Raw genomic sequence first — 25,010 nt, forward strand, 5'->3', positions numbered from 1 at the left:
AGGAAATCCCTGTAGCCCTATCTGGTGTGTCAGTTTTATTTTTCTGGGATACAGGTGGGGGGACATTCTAATTTTTTTCTCTCACTCACTCACCTACACTTCTATTACCCCCATTATTGAATGAACAATATGCATTCACTTCACATATGAAATAGAGCATTATCTAAATGAATGTAGAGTTTCAGTCACTCATCTACCTGTACATGTATTGAGCGCAACATGATCTTTTTGCCACTTATTGCCACCAAGAGTCTCAATTAATTTATTATTTTATTTCCTCCTCATCCCAAGGAGATTTTGGTTTTACTGTCAATAGATATTAAAAAGGTAGATTTTAAAAAAAATTCCACTGTGTGTTCATTTGTCCCTTTCCCATGAACGTGTTATCAGGAACCGTCTTTGATTAATTTTCTTCTTAAAAGTTTCTCTGGTTTTATAGAAAAGAGTGACGGACATTTTCCTCATAATATGTGGGTCTGTTTTGCCACAATATACATAATCTGTAAAACGTCTAGCTTACAACCTGTCCTGTTGTGAATGGATTTGCCCATGCCTGAGAAGATCTGTTTTACGAATAAAGCTTTTACCACACATGGAACACAAATGTGGCCTCTCTCCTGTATGAATCTTTTCATGCCTTCTAAGTGTCGAACTCTGACTGAAACTTTTCCCACAGACTGGGCAAGGATATGGTTTCTCTCCTGTATGGGTTCTCCTGTGTCTAGTGAGGTTTGCTCTCTGATTGAAGCTTTCACTGCAGTCTGGACATCCATAAGGTTTCTCTCCAGTGTGAGTTCTCACGTGGGCAACAAGGCTAGATCGTTGATTAAAACTTTTACCACAGACTGAGCACATATATGGGGTTTTTCCTGTATGGGTTGCCTCGTGTGTAGCAAGCTGTGACTTCTGACTGAAGCTTTCACCACAGTCAGGACATGAATATGGTTTCTCTCCAGTGTGGGTCCTCTCATGTCTATTCAAGTTTGATATGTGCGTGAAGCTTTTGCCACAGAATGAACATTTATGTGGCTCCCCAGTATGGGTTCTTTCATGGGTAAGTAGCTGCGATCTTTTAATGAAGGTTTTGTCACACCTGGAGCATTTACCCAGTTTCTCCCCTGTGTGGGCTATCCTGTGCATAATAAAGCTAGAACTGTCACTGAACTGCTTTCCACATTCAGAACAGTTATAGGGGTTCTCTCCGGAATGGATTCTCTCATGGGTAATAAGGTTTGTTTTATGGCTGAAGCTTTTACCACAGACTGCGCAAGCGTGAGGTTTTTCCTCTGTGTGGATTTTTTCATGCCTAAGATGAGTTGCCTTTTGTCTGAAGCTCTTCCCACAGACTGAGCAGGCATACAGTTTTTCCCCTGTATGAGTTCTCTCGTGAGTCGTGAGGTTGGATCTCTGCTTGAAGCTTTTGCCACAGTCTGAGCATCTGTAAGGTTTCTCTTCTGAGTGGGTTCTCTCGTGAGCAAAAAGGGCTGAACTCTGACTGAAGCTCTTCCCACAGTCGGAGCATTTATATGGTTTCTCTCCTGTATGACTCCTTCTATGAATAAACAGGTGATTTCTCCAATTGAAGCTCTTGCCGCAGTCTGAGCATGTATATGGTTTTGGTCCCATGTGGGTTCTCTCATGTTCAATAAAAAGTGATCTCCAGTAATAGCTTTTCCCACAGACTGAGCATGAAAATGGCTTTACTCCTGTATGGCTTCCTTCATGGCTGATAAGATAGGACCTTTGGCTAAAGCTTTTCCCACAGACTGAGCAGGTATATGGTTTCTCACCTGTATGAGTGATTTCATGTTTAGTTAGGTTTGCTGTCTGGCTAAAGCTTTTCCCGCAGATGGAGCATTTATACGGCTTCTCTCCTGAATGAATTCTCTCGTGATTAATGAGGGTTGTCCTTTGACTGAAGCCTTTCCCACAGTCAAAACACTTGTATGGTTTCTCTCCTGCATGCCTTCTCTCATGCACAATAAGGAGAGACTGCCGGTGGAAGCTTTTTCCACACTGAAAGCATTTATACCATCTCTCTCTGGTATGGTTTCTTTTCGGCACACAAGTGACAGAGCCCCAGCTGTGCTTCTTCCCAGACTCTTTAATCCTCTTTTGTTTCTCTACTTTGGTATCACTTTTCTCAGGTAACATTTTTCCTTGTCTCTTTACCCCGTGGATTCCCTCCTGCTCCTCTGCGCAGTACAGATTCTCACAGGTAACTGCCTTTCTGGGGCAACTGAAAATTCTCCCTTCAACAATTCCTAGTGAAAGTCCACTGAATTCCACTTGCTTTAGGTCTTGTGACAGAAGATTCTCCTCCTCATCCTTCACAGGCCCTTTGTGTTGGGAACACAATCAAAAATATTAGGATAGAATAGATTTCTGGCACAAACATGAACAGAGACATAATAGCGGGGTGTGAATTATACAGTATCAAATGCAAGACTAGGTTTTTTCCCAGGTATGCCATCAAAAAATGGGGTGGGGTCATCTTCAATTCACATACAAGTTACAGTTACAAATAACAACAACAACAACAACAACTCCTGTGTATAGTTTGTTTGTTTTAGAGAGGGTTGTTTTACATTCAGAATATTCTTCCTTTCAAGTAACTATGTATGTGTTATGATGGAAAAGACTGGAAATCATTATTAGCAGAGGTGGGATCCAACCAGTTCTCACCACTTCTCTAGAAGTGGTTACTAATTTTTTCCGAGTGCCAAGAAGGGGTTACTAAAGAAGAAGAAGAAGAGTTTGGATTTATATCCCCCTTTCTCTCCTGCAGGAGACTCAAAGGGGCTGACAATCTCCTTGCCCTTCCCCCCTCACAACAAACACCCTGTGAGGTAGGTGGGGCTGAGAGAGTCTCAAGACTCAGACTAGCCCAAGGTCACCCAGCTGGCGTGGTGGGAGTGTACAGGCTAATCTGAATTCCCCAGATAAGCCTCCACGGCCGAAGGCAGCCAATCAAACCGGTCCTCCAGATTAGATACACGAGCTCTTAACCTCCTACGCCACTGCTGCTCCTACGCCACTGCTGCCCAATACGGACTGGAGGTGCGTGTGTGTGGCGGCGCCACTGTTTGAATCCCACCCCCATCGGAACCTATGAAAATTTTTGGATCCCACCACTGATTATTAGTATTAGCTAATAATAAAGATCTGCAGGTGAAGCACAACTGGACCTCCATCTGCTGAGCTGCATTGGGATGGTGAGGGAAGGAAAGGTGGGAAGAGAGATTCTCCATCCCCTTTGCCATCCGACTGCAAGTCAACTCATCCAATCAGGCTTATCATGAAAGCAAGCCTGGGAGAGCCACGCTTGTTTCATTAAAACCTGGGTTCTTTTCTCCAATAACTCCAACCAGCTGAGGTCTCAACGATTTTTATTGAAAAACAGAAATAAAAGAAATAAAACTTAGATGCAGTTAGAGATTGCTCAACTGGTCACATTCCTTTTGGTTCTTTGTCCCCATTCCGGGAACCCATGGCCCAGAGATGCTTCTCTGTCCACGTCTCAAGATGGAATTCAAAACCCTTTGTTTTCCCCTTCTCAGGAAAACTCTGTTCAGGCCACAAGGTAACTTAGGCCTTTGAGGTTTCATCCTAGCACCTCTGCATAGTTTCCTGTCCTCCCTTCAGGAGATCAAAAGGCAAAGATGCTTTTCACAGTCATATGTGACTTCCCTTTACTGTAGCGATAGCATCTTCCATGACAAGGCTCTATAACCCCAAGACTCAACCTTCCCAGGGTCATAATGTCAGGACTACAACTCCCAGCAACCACCAGTCCCTGCCATTTCAGCTGGAGAAGTGGGAAACTGAGCAGGAGGCTGCAGCCAATAGAAACCATGCAGCTCCGAAAGAGCCAATGGGGGGAGCGGGGACAGGGGGACACGGGAGAGTTGATTCCCAGCACAGCCTTTTGGGGAGGGGATAGTCAGGGGACCCTGTGCTCCCTGTGTGACCAGTGGAAAAGTTGGTTGGATCCAGCTCACTCTTTCTGGGAATCTTTGAAGTTGTAAAACAGGTGACACATGGGTTACTTTGCAAAGAGAAATGCATAAAGGGTTGGGAAATAAATTACCTCAGCATTTTGAGTTCACAGAATTCATTCCTTACCTGAAGAGGCACTCAAGAAAGCTTTGTTTTTTTCCTGGAGTCTCGGGATCCGTGACTCTTCTTCTTCTAGCTTTATGATCACATCAGGAAATCCTGACAAAAAGTGAAGAGAGAATAACGGGTTGATATGCTTTCTGATACAGGTGCAGCCTGACACAGTGATGGACGACCACAGGCATTCTGACCATTCATGTATTTAACTGTCAATGCAGTAATTGTGTGCCATCAAGTCACAAGTGACTCACGGGGACCCTGGGACCAGATGACATGAGCAGAAGTGGTTTGCCATTGCCCTCATCTGCATAGTAACCCTGGACTTGCTTAGTCGTCTCCCATCCAAATACTAACCAGGGCCAACTTGACTTAGCTTCCAAGATTTGAAGAGACTGGGCTAGTAGGCCTATTAGACTGCTGTTTCATTATGAGTTCATTTTGTAGCTTGTACCACATTCTGCACACATCTTTTAAATGTGACCAGCATTTCATCCATCCATCCATCCATCTATCCATCCCTCTATCTATCCATCTATCTATGCATCCATCCATCCATCTATCTATCCAGCTATTTATCCATCTAATCTATCCATCTAATCCACAGGTGTCAAATTCACGGCCCTCCAGATGTTATGGATTACAATTCCCATCATCCCCTGCCAGCATCATGCTGGCAGAGGATGATGGGAACTGTAGTCCATAACATCTGAGTGGGCCAATGAAGTTTGACACCTATGATCTCAAGCATGGTGCTTCCAGGGCCTCCTCAATCACTGCTGACTGATACTTCAGAGTCTGCTTATTGACCGAGGTTCCAAGTCCCAACAGAAATAAATGAAGAGAGAGAGATGCTGCCTCTGTGTGAAGAACAGCAACCCGATTGTTTCTGTGGGCTCCAGTCGCTGCCTGGCGTGAACGCTGTGATGCACGGGAACGCCAAAACAGGGAAAACGGATTACTTTATCCCAACTGCAAATAAGTTATACATCATCAATCAATTAAACACCTTTAATGGCATATAAATAAAAAAGAAGAAAAAAACACATGACATCACAACCTTCCAGTTAACACATACAGGTTAGAATGACTTAAAATTACACCATTTAAAAATTTGGCCACAGCTTCCAGCACCCTATAGCAAATGTCTGTTTAGAAGAAATATAGCCTTCTGTTTATCCGCTAGCCTCTTCACACAAGAGGGGGGTTATATATTTTTCCCATTCAGAACATAGAAGGGGACAGTATGAGTTATACATTTGCTGGCAGAGGGTCCTTAGAGGGTGGCTACCGTCAGGGTTGGGCGACCCGCCAGTAAGTTTCCATTCCTAGTAAGTTTCTGTTTCCAGTCATGCCTGTTCCCACCACCGGGTGGGACCGCCTCAACAACCCCAACATATACCTTCCTGGAATCCGAGGGCAAGAACCCTCAGTTCCAGCACCCTGTAACCTTAGAGCAACACAGCCAATAAAGTTTGCCTTTGCTACAAAGTTTTAATTTTGTCTGAGCTGTCCACCTTACAGGCTACTCTGACGGTGCTCCATGCTCCCAGAAAACACCTCAAAAAAAAAATGAAAACTGTGCTTTGCCTTCCGTAAATATTGCCCTGAGGCAGAGTAGAGCATCACAGATATGGACTTGCAATTTTTTCAAGTTCCTTCTATAACACTGGCTGGTAGTTTAGAATGCAACTTCAGCAGAATGAATCAGCTAATATTGCTCTGTTGTGTTGACATAGTGTTTTGTTATGGGATGGAGCGGTTCTGTTTTATTAACTCCTACCTAGCTATAAATGGTGTGCCTGCCACAAATGACTCCCCTGAGACACCCTACAACGCCTTTCCACCTTGGCAATTGAATTAGCAAAGGATTGCACCCTGTTGGCAATGAAAATGTTTCCCACAACAGCCTATTGCTATGTGAGTGCTGAGGAAATTCAGTCCTCCAAAACCTGTTCTAGCCAGCCCGCCAATAGTGGTCAGCTGGATAGTTCTGAGGGACAGGAGAAGGCGGCAGAGCAGGAAATGAGTGAGGGAAAATCAGCCCTGGGAAAGGTCTTGCTCCTCCCTCAGGGAGGGAGCATGAGACTCTGGCCTCCCAGTTAGAGGGCTGGGCCTCTGACCCCCCCGAGGTGTAGGGAGGGGGGAACAGCCTGGGGCCAAATGGCATCCAGGCCTGCCTGGCCTAGAGAGGAGGAGACCCACCCGAAGGGAGGTCCGGGGCATGAGGGCAAGTCTGCTGCCGCTTGTGAGCTGTTCTAAGGTTTCCCTTTCAGCTACTGAGCTAACCACGAACCCCCCTACTAAGAATTGGTCTGATTCTTTCTGACATCACCTGCTGCACAGCATTTCCTAAACTGGGTGCCAGTGGGAATTAAGTACACACCATCTGCTTCACTAACCTAACTTGGTTGCCAGTCAATTTAATTGTTCCATCTCTGATTTGTACTATGATGAGAGGGAGGGAAACACTGATCCATTCTCACCAAGCTATCTATAATTTTATACAGCCCCCCACACACACCTCCCCTAACCCAGGTGCCTTCATTTCTAAATATTTTCTGAGGAAAACAACTTGCTCGCCTGACAGCAGCCGGGAAATACACGGAGGGTTTCTTCATTCCATCATTGCCTCTGTGAGATGTCGACTGAGCCAAGTGATTTTATCTTCCATAAATATCATTAATGGAGGCCTCTTCTGAGGAACGCCTGATCAGCTGATGCCAACGCTAAGGGGCCGTGGCCTGGCACCGAAGCGTCCTGACTGTAAGCACTTCAATGGTGTTGATGGTAAGGGCAGCCTAACCTTTGAGTACATTCCACAGCCCGGCGCGATGGGCCAGGGCTTCATCGGGCGGAGACTTTATCTCTGCTGAGATGAGGTCAAGGCTCCCAGCAGGAGGGGATGGGATGAATAGAGTTATAACCTGTGCTTCTGGCGGAAGTGTCATTCTGCCACTGGTGCGTACTTGAGCTTTCTAAGATGTCTCAATAAACCGTCTTTTTTCACCAAAGTGCCTTTTATTTCTGCTTCTATGGGATTCCTTACATTGTGGCAGGATTCCCAATTCATCTATATCCCTATCGCAGTGGACCTCTGCGTCTCGCATGGAGAGGTTGAATATTGTTTGCTGCGCGGTAGCTCCTCAAAGAGGGCTCCGACCTTTCCCCTTCTGGATCTGGAGGAACCGGCGGGAGGATCTGGCCTCGCTGGTGACTCTTTTCCGCCCCTCGTGATCAGCACGAAGTCTTCCTTAATTCGTTGAACGAGGGATGGACGCATCGCACCATGGGGACTTACATGAGTCGCTTAGCGCTATTCATGGATCGAAAGCTACTCGTGGATCGGATTCTACCCGTTTTCGTATGGATTACAAACCTCAGATGCAACCTGTCATAGGGGAGACGGGCCTGACCACCCTTCATGCTGCAACCCAGGAGTCCATTGAACGATTCCTGGACTCAGATTTTGCGGATGTTCTAAAGAACCACCGGCACAGCACTGGGGCCCGTCCGGGCGACACTGGGACTAAACCTGGGATTGGAGGGGTGTCCGCATCACTTCTCCGGATCGACCCCTGATCCCCGGACAGCGACCGACCCCAGGGGAGCCACCGTGGCTACGGGTAAGTCTCCGGCGTCTCGCTTCCAGACGACGAAGAGTCCTAAGAAAGCCTGCACTCCCAGCCGATCTGCTCCTCCCATCGAAGAAAAAACTGGATGAGGAAGTGGGGTCGACTGGCGATGCCCAAGAAGCATAATCCGCGGAACGCCTAGCTATGGGAGGAGGGTACAGTTGCAGCAAGAGCGAAAACCCTTGCAGAGGGACCGGGAACAGTAACGCAAAGAAAGAAGTCAACTCGAAGTTGGACCGTGCCAAAGATGCGCCTAACCATAATATGCGCAGAACCCGTCAGTCCCCGATACAGTCCTGGAACACTCCAGACTGGATTTACAGCGGCAACGCCAAAGCGCTTCAGGCCTTTGCGACGCAGGGGAAGTGAGCTCACTGCAGCTACAACGACGAACTACAACAACGAAAGCAGCCCTGCAGCGCGCACTGCGGGGATGCATTGACCCGCAAGGAGAGAGAGCTGGCTATGGAGGGAACTGAGGAAGCAGTGCAGACCAGGAAGCCCCAAGTTGGAGTCTATGCCAAGCATTGAAACTGCCGGGCCAGAGGGGCAACGTATTGTCCTGCTACCCAAACGCCAGCGTACTGCATTGATACCGGGCCCGATTCGCCCCCCTGTGCAACCGCTGCCCGCCTAACCTGCTTCAACTCCAGTAACCGCTTGCCGGGCGCCTAAGAGCCAGTGGAAAGGGGTTACTTAGGCCCCTCGGAGCACCGCCCGCTTTGATGGGACCGCCTAAGCTCTCTACCATCTTTTGCAACTCGATGCCCACATGGAGGACTAAGTGATGATTTATACCGGTCTGGAGCTAAAAATACGGACATCGCTCAGTCCCGGGATGGGCAGCAGCCGACTGGTTTGTGACCCTTTTGATTTGTAAGATGAAGACTTCGACGGGTGCCCGTGATTCTCCAGTTTTACAGAGCGCTGGGCTTCCGCGATCCGGGCCGGTGGCTATCCGCATCATCAAAACTATCCAGCAAGGCAACCGGGTCCGCTTGCAAGAATTTGCCCGCGGAATTCTGCGGGCGCGGGCGGCTGCTCACTCCCCTCCTGAGTGGCCTGAACGCATGAAATGCTAATAATTTCTCTAGATGCTGTTGACGGTAAGCTGGCGTGGAAACGGTGTTTTTAATTCGGTTCCTCGTGACTGTTGCTGATTGGATCCAGTTGGGATCCCAGGTGTATGCCTTCCTCGGGCTGGAATACGCTGCCGAGGCCGCCCACGCCAAGCCTGCCACTGCGCCCACCAAGGTAAGCCCAGCCCCACCGGTGACCACCTCTGAGCGCCTCGCCGCCACTGGGATTGTGCCTTTACTCGCGGAGGACCAGGGTCATCTAGCTGCCAACTGTCCAAGAAACAAAACCAACCGCCCAGCCATGCGACCCCATCTGCTGCCACCACGAAAGTCGGGCCGGGCCCGACGGGTTCTTCTAAGGCGGTCATCGGTTGCCACCCAGAGGAGGGGGGGAAGCAGCTGTTTGCCTTTCTTCAGCCCCCATGGATAAGGGTCCTAATTCTGACGCTGTGAGTGAAGGCAGCTCCCATTACTGTCCAAGCGCTTCTGGCCAACCCGGCTAAACATACTCGCATTATAGCCTCGCCCTTGTGGATTCTGCATGTTCTATTGCTTAATGCGGCCCCAGGTGGCAGGAGGGAGCTAGGTTCGGGACCAAATTCCCCTGGCTAAGTCTATACCATCTACCCAAATGGACGTAGCCCTCTCGGAATCCAAGGACCGGCTCCAGTTCAAAACACAACCGTTCTCCTCCGCTATGCCGCACCATTGGGGAGAAAATTAGTTTTATTTTGGCCAGTGGCCAAACACTCCATAGTTTTGGGCATGCCATGGTTATTGTTACATGAACCAAAAGTTCATTTGAAAGAACGATCTTAGAATTCACTGACCCTCCCCTGCGTGAACACATGAATTGGGGAAACTCAACTTCTCCTGACACACTCTCCCTGCTTCTGCCAGCGCCACTCCCCGCATTCTATTGACATCCCAATCATGCATCAAGATCTAGCCAGAGTTTTTTCAGGAGCAAGTACCGCGACCAGTTGCCACTCATAGGACTGACTGCAAAATCGCTTATACAGCCAGGGGCTTAACTGCCCAAGGGTAGAAGCCACCGCACGAGTCCCAATGAGGAGAAGGAACTTCGTGTCTTCTTGGACAAGCACTACCGCTGGTTCATAATGGCGGCTACCAAACACACACACACGCTTCGTTCCCCCGCTTTGTCGTTTGTAAAAGAAAGATGGGTCTTTACGGTTTCTTGCAGAGATTATCGAGGTCTCAATGCAGTCTCCTTGTCCAATAAATATCCTTTGCCTTTGATCAAGGACCCTTTAGGATGCACTGGGCAAAGGGCTTATCTTTACTAAATTAGACTTGGAGAGAAGCTTACTACAGGGCTGTGGGATTGCTGAAGGCTATGAACACTTGACCGCTGCTTAACACAAAGTTTGACAGTTGGAATATTCTAATAATGCCATTCGTTAAGTGGGCCCCCCCGGGCTTTTAAGTGGCCCTCATCAACGAAGTTCTCCATGATTTATTGTACAAGGGAGTTGTGGTATACTAGATGACGTTTTAATTCTATTCACAAACCATAGAAGAGCATGAAGCATTGGTTCGGGAAGTATTGAAACGCTTGCTCAACAACCTCTCTTTGCCAAACTTCCAAATGCTGTTTCCACCAGACCCTCCATTGACTATTTGTTACCGGATCTCACCAGGGCTTAAAATGGATCCTGCTAAAATTGACGCTGTCCTCCAATGACTCCGCTCCCACCAACCGCAAAGAACTCCAATCTTTTCTGGTTTTGCTAATTTCTATCGTGGACTTTATACCCCAATTGGCTGGATACCCCTCCCTCTCCACGGACCTCTACGCACTAAGGTAAGATCCACTGTCCGCTAGCCTGGGCCCCCTTCCTGGTCTGAAGAATGTCAAACAGCCTTTCAGCCTTAAAAGTCTGCTTTTACCAATCGAACCCATCCTAAAGCACCCTGGACCCAGATCTCCTGCCAGGTTCAATGGATGCCTCGGATAAAGCGCTTTGGGGCAGCCCTGTTGCAGAAAAAATAAAGATGGTTGGTTCCGTGGTGCTTATTTATCAAAGAAATTCTCCGGGAAGTTGAACCAACTGGACTGTAGATAAAGAGACTGCAGCCATCAAAGTAGCACTCTCCACTTGGCCACTGGCTGGAGGCTAAACACCCTTTCAGGTTTGGTCGGATCACAAAACTCCACGCTTCTTTCCACCCCTCAAGATGTCCGCAAAAACAACCTCATAATGATTTCCTTTTCTCAAGCTTTCACAGTCCATTTTTTCCGGTTCAATAACTGGCTGACGCTTCCTCACAGCTTACCCGAGTGGGGTGGAGCTGCCTTAATGCACATTCCTTAATGCGACCACCTCTCTCCCTCCCAGTTAGGGACTGGTTGTCACCTCGATCTCAAACGCCCACTCCTCCCTTCACCGCCTATTCCTAGTCTCTTGCCTCTCCTTTCCCAAGTGGAACTCTCGAGGAGGCTGGCTGCACGAGCCCAGCGGAGGAAAGTGACCCCAGTTGCGTTTGGAGAATGGGAGCTGGCTGGAGGGGGAGTGCTGGCACTGCCTCCTCAAGTAGCAGGTTCTTAGCAAGCCTGCCACGATGCCCGGGCTCGGCTGGACATTTTGGCTTTCTGAAAACTTGCATTTGGCCCGGCTGCCCCAGCGCAAGGACATTGAGGTATGCATATTAAAGGCTGCCTGTTTGTGCAGGCAGAAGCCAAAACCATTCGGGAAAGCCCCATGGGCTGTTGGAAACTCTCCCGTGGCCTCCGCCCTTTGGGAAGTCATTCCATGGATTTTATTACAGATTTGCCCTCGAAAAGTCATGGCAACACGGTCTTGTGGGTGGTGGTGGACTTATTTTCTAAACAAGCCCATTTTTATCTACATGTGCTTCACCTCCGCTCTAAGTTAGCAATCGCTGTTCATTCAACATGTTTAATTGCCTACACTCCTCAGCCTCAAGTATGGTCTCCACCGCCCCCAATCTATTTCTAAGTTCTGAAGGCGCTATTGTTAGTCACTGCTGTCACTCTACCATCGCCTTCAAAGTGACGTGGAGTCGGAGAGAACTTAACAGAACCCTAGAGTAGTATTTACTTGTTACACCAACCACCACCAAGACAATTGGTGCGAAGCTCATTCCGCTATGAGTACCATAACAATGCGGTTCATAGTAGTACACAAAGAAACCCTTGAAATTATTGTGTCTGGTCGCCGCTCTCCTCGCTGTCAAGAACTACCCGCTACAGCTTTGGATCCTCCAGAGCCAACAATGGATTTCATCCCTAGTCAGGGATGGAATGTCCAGACCGCCCCCTACAACAGGCTAAGGACTCCCAAAGCTGCAAGCGTGGATAAGCACCGCCGATTTTCCCCTGCAGGGCTTTGGGTATTTGTCTACCAAAATCTCAGAGACGCGTATGCTAAATTTTCCAAACCAGGGCAAAAGATTCAGGGACCTTTTCAGATTACTTCAGTACTAATGATGTCACTGCCCGACAATTTGCCTAACTCTTAGTAACATTCCATCCTGTCTTCCATCTCCAGTTTACTCTAAGGAGGCTCCCGCCTCGATGCCTGGCACGACTACTGAGAGACCCCCCCCCACCAACTATTATTGATGGCCACAAGCACTACTTAAATTGGACGCCTCATCCTGGACTCTCGCTTAACTTAAACGCTGTAATATTTAGTCTCTTGGTGGGATATTCCTCTGTATAATCAATGGGTTTATTCCTAAAATATTGACGCTCTCCCTTATTTCTGCTTTCCAATCACATTTTCCTATAAAACCTGGGGAGGGGTCTCTTTAAGGGAGGCAGAGGTAAAGGTTTCAATGGTGTTGATGGGTGTTTCCCAACCTTGGAGTACCCCCCACAGCCCACTATAGTCAGTTTCTTCCAAGCTGAGACTCCCATTCGGCGCTGGGAGATGAGGTCTCCTGCTCCCATGTGTTATGTGAGGTATGGATGAATAGAGTTATAACCCAGCTCTATGGAAGTAAGTCATTCTGCCACTGCGTGTACTTGAGCTTTCTAAGATGTCTGAATAAACGGTCTTTTTCACCAAAGAGCCTTTATTTCTGCTTCTATGGAATTCCCTTTACACTGACAAGCCAGCATCATAAATTCCCTCCAAACAGTGAAACTAAAGTAATAAATTGTAAACCAAACGTTCTAAAATGCTAGCTAAATTGGTGGGATACAAGGCAGGCTGAGAAATGCCTCTGGACACCCATTATAAATAATGCCACTGGCTAACCCATGATAGTGCATATTTATTAGGTAATGGAGCTTGGGGTAAAACTGATTTTGCTCCCCAGCCCACAAGAGCATCCAGCACCCGCCTTTTAAATAACTGTACACTATTAGAGCCTTCCAAAAATAAGTCACAGCTTAAAAGGTTGTAAATTCCAGTGACTTCCCCACTCATCCATAGAATATGTTGTAAAGCAGTCCTCTTGTGTATATGGCAAACAATCTCACCATGGGGTTTAGAGGGACAGGACAGTTGCAGAATGGCTGTCTGCTCCGCAACAGACTGTGGTATAACAAGAAGGATTTTCAAGGGGCCCTGGTTTATCTCTCAGTCCTGCAGCTTGTCCTCTGCCACGACAAAGACACCTGCTCACATTCCCTTTGCAACAACGTTACAGACCATAGTACAAGATGCAACAAAGAAAAGACTATCTGATAACGCTTACCTACTTGAGAATTCTGTTTTTTAAATAACCTTGTGGTGCACAACAAAACCATTAGGGAAAACCATTTCTGGAGATTTGGTGATTAAAAAGGGAACAGAACAAAAAATACAAAAAAAAACTCCAAAAAAGCAAAAGTGAACAGCAGCACTATTTTGAGGGGACTTCTGACTCAGATTTTATACAGCCACATTGTTTAACGGGAGGAAAGGACATCTGAAATCACTCTGCTGGCTAAAACAATGTGGGACGTGAAGGATCATAGAATCCTAGAGTTGGAAGAGAATCCTAAGGGCCATCAAGTCCAAACCCTGCAATGCAGGAACGCCAGTCAAAGCACTCCTTGGACAGATAGCCAGCCAGCCAGCCAGCCTCTCTTGAACTCCCAAAGAAGGAGAGACTCCAAGGTAGTGCAGCCACTGTAGAACAGCCCTTACGGTCAGGAAGGTTCCTCCCAATGTTTAGATGGAATCTCTTTCCTTTGAACCCATTACTCCAGGTCCTGGGCCTCTGAGGCAGCTTTCTGTTCCCCTCACCAACATGACAACCCTTCCAATATCTAAACATGGCTTCTATGTCACCCTTAACCTTCTCTTCTCTCCAGACTAAACCTCCCAGCTCCCTAAGCAGTGGTGGGATCCAAACATTTTAATAACAGGTCTGGCTGGTGGTGGATTCAAACAGTGGCGGCGCACACACACGCACCTCCAGTCCCTATTGGGTGGAGGCTTGCTTTAGTAACCCCTTCCTGCACTCTGAAAAAAATTAGTAAACTAGTTCTAGAGAAGTGGTGAGAACTGGTTGATCCCACCTCTGTCCCTGCAGCCCTCCTCATCGTAGGGCATGGATTCCAGACCTTTTACCATTTTTGTTGCTGTCCTCTGGACCCGGCTAATATCCTTCTGGAATTCTCAGGGAAGTCCAGGAACTGTACACAATATTCCCAGGTGGGTCCAACCATGGTAGAAATATTTACAAATCTTTTAAGTGCACACAACCTCCCACTAATGTTTCCTTGTCTCAGAATGCTCAAAAAATAATCTTTGTAGGACTTTTACAGCCTTTATTGCCAACCTTTATTAACAATACCTCTCTCACACAATGCAACAGTCTACCAATTAAACTGGTACACAAGTCTCTGCTTGTTAATCTGAGTGCCCTTCTTATTTGCATAGACACTCCATGCAGGCTGACCCGAGGTTGTGAGCCCAGTGGGCTTCTAAATAAGTATGGAATTTTGTACTGTACAAGAGAGGGGGTAACCGCCCAAAGAGACATTCTAATAAGAGAGAGAGATAGAGACAGACTCTCCATCTGAGGCACCTCCAACCCCTATGCAGAAATTAACAGAAGGGGTTACTGAGTTTGTGCCGATCAGCAAAACCACTTCCAAACAAAGCTCCCCATCCTCACTCCTGGGTCAAAGCTGCAGGCCACTGGGCCTGAAAGGGAAACCCTCACCAGACTCGCTGGAACCTGGTCATTGATCACAGTTGTTTGTTTGAGCCGGATTGACTCTGGAAATCCACCTCTAGCAGGCAGAGGAAGTTCACATTGGAAATACCTCGGGGCTGTATTGCCTAGGTGCATACCACATGTGGCCCATTTCATGCATGTGCTTGGGAAGTGCCCGGCGAGTTTACCTGACCCCCCCCCAACAGACACAGTGGTACCCCTTGGCACTTCCCACACCACCTTAGCCAGTCAGCCTGCATTTCCTGGGCCTTTGGCTCCTGAGGCCTTTCCTGCTGTCGCTGTACCCAGCAGCTGCCCACTGCGGCTTTGTCTCCTCCACTTCAGATGTGCAGCCCCTCATTGAAGTCTGCCAGCCAAGCCGCACCCACAACTCAGCCCTTGTTTGAAGCCCACCAGCTCTGGTTGCCAACTGCCCCTCCACTCTTCCAGGCAGGGAAAGGGGAGTGGAGGGGTGGGCCACCAATGGAGGAGGCAAGTTCAGGTGGAGGTGGGGCTTCAAGGGCCTGCATCATTCTTGAGTGCTCACAGGCTGCCAGCATGAGCTGTGGGCGAAGGACCAGTGCTCACTGTCAGGCGGCACACTAATGCTGTCTTGTCAGCCATGCCTCCCTCGTGCTGGGCAGAGTGGTGGGCAGCTCCAGGACTGCTTGGTACTGCATCCTCCAGCCCAGCTGGGTGTGGGGCAGTGCAGTAAGTGGCTCTTGGGCTGGGACATGTGGGCAGAAATGAACAGTGGGCTGGGGGGCGAAGAACTGGTGAAACATTGCATTTGTTCTCTGCCAAGGCTACATACAGAGGGGAAAGGTGGGCAGAGGGCCCCACGGTCAGCATGGTCCCTTCTCCCATTCAGCCCGCTTGCCCTGGGAGGGTGGGGGAATAGCCCCATGTGCCCCGCAGTGGCACCTGGGTCAGCTGCCCCCCCCCGGCCCCTCTCCCCCAGATATGCCAGTGGGTCATAGATGCTGTGTGCAGGTTGTGATAACTCTCTGCTCCAGAGTGCTAGCTGTCAGGACCATGCCTGTCAGTGCCTAGATGTCTTGCTGTGTTGGAATTGCAAATGTTTTCCTATAAATGCTTCCGTTTCTTTTCTTCCCATCTGGCAACCTCCTGCACCAGCTCATCTGCAAGAAGGTGTGAACGGGTTCCAGGTTCTTTGAGCCTGTAGTGCAAATGTTGTAGAAACTGTAAGAGACATTTGGTGTGGGCAACGGGAGTTTAAGGATATAGTTCCTGATTCAAGCACACAAAAAAAGCACCAGCTGTGGGAGAGAGCATGGGATCACCCCAATCTGGGTCCCTCTTGCTGCTATGCTGGGGGCCAAGGTGGCTGGCATGGCATGCCCACTTGGCTCAATGCAGCCCATAGACCAGGACATTTATTCAGAGGGGACTCGGGCGGGCGCAAAGTGAGTGGTCGCAGGTGAGGTGCGGTTGCCCGACAGCAAGAGCAAGATGAAATGTGGCAGAAGATACACTTCCACAGTGCAACATGGAGCTCCTTTGGCCCAAGGCAGAGGCAGAGTGGGATCATCATGATCCGCAGTTGCCGCCACTGCAGCCTCCGGAGGGAGAGAGCGGCCAGTGCCCATGCCCCCCAATGACAAAACCGCTGGGCAACCGGGGCTACTCAGGCCAGCCCGGCCATAACCGCTGCAGGTCCCTCAGTGGCGCTGGAGGCTTAGCGTCTGGGCTTCACGGGACGACATGGAGAAGGCTGGCCTACTTCCCCTCGTGACAGGTCGAGGCGCACATGGAAAAAGTACAGCGGTGACTATAAGGATGAGGTCAAGCAGGTACTTGAGGTGGGGGGGCTCTCCTGAGGGAGCGGCCAGTTGGTACTGCAGGGACTTACAAGAGCCGGCACCCGAATTAAGGCTCTTCCCTCACTTCATGTTGGCCTCCACGGGCGCAGTTCGAGGATCCGTTCGGTGGGAGGAGAAGGCCCGGTCAGGGCTGCTGCAGATCCAGCAAGGGTCCTGATCCGTGAGCTTAGCATGTCTCTGAGGTCCGCCAGCCATCCGTGGCCCTGGACTGAGCCGGAGCAGGTGAAGATCCACTTCTTCCCGAGAGGGGACTTCTACCCAGAGGTGGCACACAGTGGGCCATGGTGACTGTGGAGCTAATTCTCCTAGCGGGTGGTGCGTTAATGGGCAGGCTGGGCGAGGTCTGCTCCATAGAGTGCAACTACTGGAAAACAACGGAACAACCTCTGCTGGTTTCCCCCTGTCCCCATCGGAGGGCACCACCAGCTCGGTGGCAAGGGAGGCAAGGGTGGTTGCTTATGCCCAAAGGTGCAGCTGGGGCTCTGCCTGAGTTGCGGCAGTGAGGGGTAGCCAAGACGGCTGCGTCCCAGTAAGACACCCAACTCTCCGTGGTCCTCACCAGCAGCGCAGAGGAAGGGGCCGGGATGACTAAGGGTCCAGGGAAGAAGTCCCCGTTCAAGAAGAGTGCAGAACTGCAAGTGGTGTCGCGGTGAGGAGTTCGGCTCAGGGAGGCGGGTGGTCCCAAGTCCAGTGAGGGAGTCGGCGGGAAACGACAGCGACCTGGCCTGAAGCGCACTGATGCCAGGTCCCTCTCGGCGGGTGTGGAACTGACGGTGAGTGGAAGCAGCTGCCTGTTCCTTTCTCCCAGTGACTGTGTCAAACCAGACTTGTGGGACTAGTGTACAGACGCAAGTCCTTGACTCGGGATGCACCCTCTCTGCCTAATGCAGCCGGCCCCAACCCAGTTGGGGTTACAGTGATTCCCGCGCCTGTCCCAACCTGTTCGAAAGCAGATGGATGGGGGCACATTGTATGCAGAAATGCCTCAAAGATCGGGATGGAGCCAGTCCTGCTCCAATGCGGGGCACTGGGAGGAGCGGTGATTCATCATTGCAGAGTGGCAAAATATTCCCTGGTGCTGGGGTGCCTTTGGTTGGGGCCACGATCCGATATTATCTCCTGGTCTTCCATCTCTATTCATTTGTTGATCCTCTCATGTGACCATATGCCTGGTCCCCACTGATGCGCGGGTGGGTCTCCCACAAGGTGGCTGGGAGCACTGACATCTTCGCCAATCCTTCGACTTCTACCTGTGGACTTCCGAGGGTGTTCGAGGAGACGGAGTGCAACAAGCTGCCGGCCCCAACACCATAAGACTGACTGTAAGATCAAGTTACCCTGGGGCTAAGCTCCTGAAAAGCCGCTTCATAAATTTATGAGTCCATCGGAAGCCCAGGCGCTACAGGAGTTTTGGGACAAAAACTTGAAACGGGGCTTTATAAAACGGGTAAACAGTGACTTTGCTGCGCCCGTCCTGTTCGTGCGGAAGAAGGATGGCTCCCTGCGCTTGTGCACTATCGTTGACTGAACACAGTCTCCGCCTTGTAACAAGTACCCTCCCACTGGTCGAATTGATTGTTGTTTAGGCTAGGGGCAAGATTTTCACCAAGTTGGACTTGAGGGAAGCCTACCGGTGCGCGGATCGCCATGGGCTACAAACACCTTGGACGGCTTTCTCCACACCCAGGCTGGGCCAGTTTGCCTACCATGTCCCTTCCATTTGACTATCCGGGTGCCCTTGACTTTCGCGTGTTTGATAAATGAGGTGCTTCAGGACTTTCTGTTCAAGGTGGTAGTGTATTTGGACGCATAAAATTATTTAATTCCCAGTCGGAGGAGGAGACGTCGCGAACTGTGCCGCTGTGCTACAGCAGCTCGACAATGACCTGTTTTGTAGCTTTCCCAAATGTGACTTTCATATGAGCGCTACATCTTCTGGGTTACCAGATCTCCAGCTGGGGTTGGAGATGGACCTGTGGGTTCAGGATGTGGTGCAATGGCAGGAGCCCCGCACTGTGACGCCACTTGCAGTCATTCCTGGGCTTGCCAACTTCTATCGGGATTTTATACCGACTTGCCCGCCAGGCCCCTCCTCACCAATTTGCTACGCACAAAGGAGATAGCTGGCAGTGGAGGCTCGCCCGGGCTGCCTGGTCGGCAGATTGCAGGGCAGTTCCGGCACCTCAAAGGCTTCTCACGCCGGAGCCCCTCTTACACCATGGCGCACCCTCCAAGCCCCTTGTTGTTTACGATGGACACCCATGGCGCTGCCCCACTGCAGAAACGGGAGGGATCGGGAGGTTGTATCCCTGTGCCTATCTTTCCACAAGTTTTCAGGGGCTGGAGCGTCACTGGACGGCTGGTAACAAGGAGATGGGAGCAATCAAATGCATTGACTACTTGGCGCCACTGGCTGGAGACCCTTCCTTTGAGGTGCGGGACTAACCATAGGAACTTGGCTGTGCCCACTGGGAAGTTGTCCGCCAAGCAACTTCGCTGGCTGACTTGCTCGATTTCACTCTGCATTTCTCCCAGTGAAGGCCACCTCGTCTGGCTGATGCTTTGCTTCAGTTGCCAGATCCTTCCCAGGGGACCCCGCCCTGTTTGGGACGGTGTTTTCACCTCAACTGGTCTTGGCAGTCGCCACTGTGAAGGCCAGGGCGCGCCACTCCAGCCCCCGGCATTCCCGCCTTGCTGGGAGGAGGCTCCCACGGGGGGTGGGGCCCCTCAGCGCCACTGGGATGAAGGTGGTGACCTCCTGGCGCGGGGAGTTCTGGTGAAGTTGGGATCACCAGGCGTGTCTCCGCAGTGTCACTTTGGGTTTGTGAAAACGCTAGACGCAATCTGTGACACTTTGGTGGAAAACGCTGAGGGGGTTTTGGAGGCTTATGTGAAAGGTTGCCCACGTGGGTGCGGGAGCGGCCAAGAGGGTGCAAGGGAAGGTGTTCATCGCCTCCAGCCCCTGCTGGCATCCCCCCCCAGCCCTGGAAGATGATTTCTATAGATTTCCTATCACCGACCTCCCATCCCAAGTATAGAGGAAGTCGGGTGATCTGATGTTATGGACTTATTTTCAAAGTAGGCGCGACTTTTGTCCCTATACCACCGTCAATGGCGCAGCAAAGTTGGCCCGCTTGTTTGTAACTCATGTCTACTAGCTCCACACTGCTCCTGGATAAGATAGGTATCAGACCGCGAAAGTAGGCAGTTCATTTCGCAGTTCTGGTGGCACTTTCGGAAGCTGCTGGCACGGAATAAGCTCTTCATCAGCAAGCCACGAGCTACCAACGTCAGAGTGAATGCAACGTAACATGACTCTTGAACAGTATCTACGGTGTTACATTAATTTCCAGCAGGACAATTGGGTTGACCTGCTGCCTTTGCTGGAATTCTCCGGCCATACTAATGCGGTGTATAGCAGCACGGGAAAACCCCTTTGAGGTCGCTTTCGGGACAATCGGCTAAGCCGCTCTATCTCTGGGAGATTCAGCAGGGCCCATGGGACTGATCTAATCTATCTATCTATCTATCTATCTATCTATCTATCTATCTATCTATCTATCTATCTATCTATCTATCTATCTATCTATCTATCTATCTATCTATCTATCTATCTATCTATCTATCTAATCTAATCTAATCTATAATCATAATAAGGCTGGGTTGCTATGTATATCCAGGTGTAATCACTTTGCTTGAGGTGAGCTGTTTTTCTTGCTTCTACCTCACCTAAATGGTAATCCCAGGGAACATCATTTCCTTCCAAGACTGGCTGATCCAGGACCCATGGCTCTTCCCCTCGCTGAAGCCGGGAGATCAAGTCAGGTTTCAGAACAGGAAACCCTGCTTGAGGGCAAAAGAAAACAGAGGCAGTGAAAATGCAAGACTTCTGAATCTAGTCCAACTCCATGAAGTCGACCTGGAATATGCATACAAGGTATTGTACTGTACAACCAGCAGATGTAGGAATTTGGGAAGAACGTCTGTGCCAGTTGCGCAAGATCCAGGCTGAGCTTTCAGTTTCCCTTCTGCTTCCCAAAATAAAACTTGGTTGTGGGCAGAAGAGCACGGCGAAGGGCAAGAGTCAAAGGGGCTATGGCGCATAAGCTTGTGCCCCTGAGCGAGCAAAGGTAAGAGTCACAGTGAGGGCAGAACGGTGGAATATAAATTTTGTAAATAAACAATGCATAAGCTTCATATGTACGAGATTCTAAAAGGGACAGAACGCCTCAGAATGACCTGGCACCAAAAACGGTCTTCCCCAGAATGGGTATCATTTTCCAGTTCCACTATCCAGCGTCCACCATTCAATACCTCTGAAGAAAGCGAGACAGAATTAATTTGATTTGATTTATCTCGCCCCTGCCAAACCAAGGCAAGACTAGCAGAACTAAAAGCTGTTGGCCTTACTGTTGATCTTTAAAAGCTGTTGACCTTACATCTCTCTTCTCACGCCAATAATCACAATGAAACAATAACTAGCTACCTGGAAAGAACCAAGACAGGCATGGGGGCTAAACAGAGCTATGTTTCAGGCTTAAAACTGAACGTAGTGAGGGGGAAACTAACTGTAGCTAAACCCTCGTTCCTGCATTCATTTATAACGACAATTATTTATTTATACCCCACATTCCTACCCAGTGTGACCCCCTAACAACTTACAACGTTTTCCCCTCCTCTATTTTATTCTCATAACAACAACTGGGGTTTTGTTTGTTTGTTTGAGTTCTGCTCTCAAATTCCTGGTTTGTTTCCAGACTTCTACAATGCAAATACTAATGGATGTTTCATCCTGTTGACCTCCTAGGTCAGGGGTCTGCAACCCGTGGCTCCGGAGCCGCATGCGGCTCTTTCAGCCTTATACTGCGGCTCCGCGTGGCCCGGAGGTCGGAGGGTAGCATGGGCGTGTCCCTCCAGGAAAGGTGAGTGGAGGGGCCAAACTGGAGGCGGCTCTGTGGCTCGGTAGATCTTCGGGGCTGTGGAAAACGGATCCAAATGGCTCTTTGGGTGGTAAAGGTTGCTGACCCCTGTCCTAGGTGTAATGAGCCTTATATCCCAGCGAGAAAGGCTAAAAGACTATCAATAACATAAATGAACAAAATCAGATTCATGTGCAAAAAGATTGAAGGTATATTTCAGATATGAAGGGACATCTGTGTCCAAACGTAAGGAGAATACGGCGGGACGGTAAAAGTTAGAAAATAGTTTTCTCCTCCTTACCTAAGGAAGCCACGTTCTCATAATTCTCCTGCATGACATCCTCGTATAAAGCTCTTTGACTCGGATCCAGCAAAGCCCACTGGCCTTCTGTGAAATATACAGCTACATCCTCAAAGACCACTTGTGCCTGAAAAAGAAAAGCAAATTTGTCTTAACTCAGTTGCTGCTAACTCGGGGGTAGGGTGGGAAACCGCACATCAGCCGTTGTAACATTTAAATCCTTTTACAGAAGCAATTTCAATGACTGGAGTCACCCCCACTAGCTTCTCCCTTCCCACATGCCAAATATTTCCCCTCAGAATCTGCAAATAATTACAGTGCTCCTGAAACTACTAGATCAGGGAGTGGGGTGGAGGATACAAGTATCATCTTCTTTCTCCAACTTTCTTTCTCACACACGCACAGACACACCCAGTCTTCATTTCCACCACAAATGGATTTGCAGATCGACAAAACCACCATACCTGAACCACTGCTGCCGCCTCCATTTTCCTTTCCCAAATCCCCAGGGGATCAACAGGGGATCCCCAAGGGATCAACTTTTCCTGTGAGGGCAGAAAGAACAATAAAAAGATGTTGGAGGAGGCTTAACATGTGAACATATGAAACTGCCTCATACTGAATTCGACCACTGACCGTCTAGCTCAGCCTTAGTGACAGGAAACTCTTCAGATTGACAGAGCTATAGAAGACAATCGATGAGACATCAAGTCTAGGGAGCAGAGTGCTTTTCCCCAGAAGGAACATAAAAACTATGGAGCTGTCAGCCAGAGAACACGGAAAAGGGAAACGTAAGAGACTAACCAGTAAAGGCGATTTAAAGCTGGTGGACAGAAGTCAGTGATTTAAAGATTTCGTAATGGTTTATCTGATAATATTAGAGTGTCACATTGGGATCCATTATGTTATGATTACATGAATGCAGACTTGGGTAGATTTTTCTTTTTTGTTCTGCCTCTATTTTGAGTTCTTTTTGATTTGTATCTTTTTCTATGTCTGTCAAAATATATTGTAAAAATCAATAAAACATTGTTTTTTAAAAAAAGAAAAGGGAAACATAAGAGCCAGAACAGAGTAAAAACCCATCCGTCCAGCCCCTTGTAGCATTTCAGGTAAAAAAAACAGAAGGGCTGCTAGAGGTGCATCTATCTAGTCCAGCATCCCGATTCCAACAGGCAAGATGCCGCTGGGAGCTCACTGGCATCCTACGAAGATAACGGCCACCGCACTGATTGTCCCTATATGAGCATCAGAGGCATACTGCCTCTATACATGGAGGTTTCACTAAGCAGTCCCAGAGATCCCAGAAACATGCCCGATTGAGGGTAAGAGGGGGCTTTCTGCTTCTCCCGCAGCTTCTCACCAGCAGACTGGATCACTTGCTTCCCGGTGCAGCAGATCCCTCTGATGTAGCAGGTCCCTCCGATGCAGCTGCAGTTTCTTGCACGACTGTCACAGAGTCTTTTTGATCGCCTTCATAATATGCAAGGTTTGTTTTTTTTAGATCAGTAGAATCAGACTGTCCTTTTCTACCAACACCCAGCATTTAAAAACCTGGCGTGGTTTCCATTTCCTAAGGACGCTGGTTTCTTGCTTTCCGGTTCCCACCATGTGATCGACTAAGGCAGCCCCGGAGCCTCCGAGAGATGCCGGGCAATTCAGCGCCTTGCCTGCTCGGCATGGATGGAGCCAGAGTAGATGCGACGGGCATTGATTTCCCGGGTCTGGTTTAAACCTTGGCCAGCTAAAACAAGAAAAAATCTCTTTTTAAAAATAATTTTAATTGTATCATTTGAATATTCCATTTTTTATTAATACTCGTCTTCATTCGTTTTCAAACAATACATTTCCCCCTTTTTCCTCTCCCCCCTGTATTTTCTTCATAGTTTTATCAAACAAACAGCAGTAAGTTCATTCTTTGTAATCTCTTCTCCCCATCTCCTCATTGACGCCAGCTTCTTTCATCCAGTCCGCACATATGGTCCATATCTTCAAGATTTCGCTCTGTTTATCTTGCCACAGTTTATTCTTTGTTATTATGTCGAAAATGTCCAGTGTCACTTGTTCCCAGATATATTCCAACCATTTCTGGATTGTCCATTTTTTCTTTTCTTTCCAGCCTAAACCTATTGTTGCATGTGCTGCTTTGATCATTATTTTATAGTACATATAGCTATATTTTTTATCTACCCTTCTATCCTCCATTACACCCAAGAACATTAAATCAAAGAAGAAGAAGAGAAGAAGAGTTTGGATTTATATCCCCCCTTTCTCTCCTGCAGGAGACTCAAAGGGGCTGACAATCTCCTTGCCCTTCCCCCCTCACAACAAACACCCTGTGCGGTAGGTGGGGCTGAGAGAGCTCCCAGAAGCTGTGACTCGCCCAAGGTCACCCAGCTGGCGTGTGTGGGAGTGCCCAGGCTAATCTGAATTCCCCAGATAAGCCTTCACAGCTCAGGCGGCAGAGCGGGGAATCAAACCCGGTTCCTCCAGATTAGATACACCAGCTCTTAACCTCCTACGCCACTGCTGCTCCTCAAGAAAAATCTCCAACAACAATCGTTTGTTACCCCCCTCCCTCGAAAAAAAAAAATCTCTGCCTCCATGGTTCTGTGACCCACTCTAAGAGAATTTGGACATTTCAAAAATTGTAGTCCTTAGTCGATATATGGCCCCTGCACAAGCCTCATTTAAACTTAATGCAACTAATATCCCAGTAGACGTGCATAAGGTTGCACTGGTGCATTCGTTTTGTCTGTGAAAATGTAGGCAGGACAGCTTCTGTCCCGGATGTCTGAGCGCCGCGCCATCTGGATCCGACACCATGAGTTTGACCCCATTCTAGAGCTCAGCGAGATCGGGCGGTCCCCCAAACAAGGGTCGGATCTCATGTGCAAGTCCGGATGTTCAGTGCAATTCTAAACTCGTTTCCGCAGAGACAAGTCCTATATGGGGCTTATCCTCTAGTAAGT

The 25,010-nt window shown here is 48.9% G+C and overlaps 1 protein-coding gene across 3 annotated transcripts; it reads right to left on the bottom strand.

The window, feature by feature from the left end:
- Window positions 1-251: 251 nt before the first annotated feature.
- Window positions 252-23,892, bottom strand: LOC125430327 (zinc finger protein 883-like). Of its 3 annotated transcripts, XM_048492261.1 has the most exons (7): window positions 23,402-23,892; window positions 22,843-23,034; window positions 22,503-22,583; window positions 22,039-22,165; window positions 20,548-20,664; window positions 4,126-4,218; window positions 252-2,339 (listed from the first exon to the last, which is right to left on the bottom strand). In XM_048492261.1, exons 3-7 carry the CDS (start codon window positions 22,524-22,526, stop codon window positions 517-519), a joined length of 2,184 nt encoding a protein of 727 aa, XP_048348218.1. In that variant the 5' UTR covers window positions 22,527-22,583; window positions 22,843-23,034; window positions 23,402-23,892; the 3' UTR covers window positions 252-516. The 3 variants fall into 3 exon arrangements, with proteins under 3 accessions (XP_048348218.1, XP_048348219.1, XP_048348217.1); XM_048492262.1 differs by lacking the exon at window positions 22,843-23,034 and having other exon boundaries at window positions 20,548-20,661; XM_048492260.1 differs by lacking the exon at window positions 22,843-23,034.
- Between the last annotated feature and the right edge of the window lie 1,118 nt (window positions 23,893-25,010).

Source organism: Sphaerodactylus townsendi, linkage group LG03 (assembly GCF_021028975.2).
Source record: "Sphaerodactylus townsendi isolate TG3544 linkage group LG03, MPM_Stown_v2.3, whole genome shotgun sequence".
Classification (NCBI taxonomy): domain Eukaryota; kingdom Metazoa; phylum Chordata; class Lepidosauria; order Squamata; family Sphaerodactylidae; genus Sphaerodactylus; species Sphaerodactylus townsendi.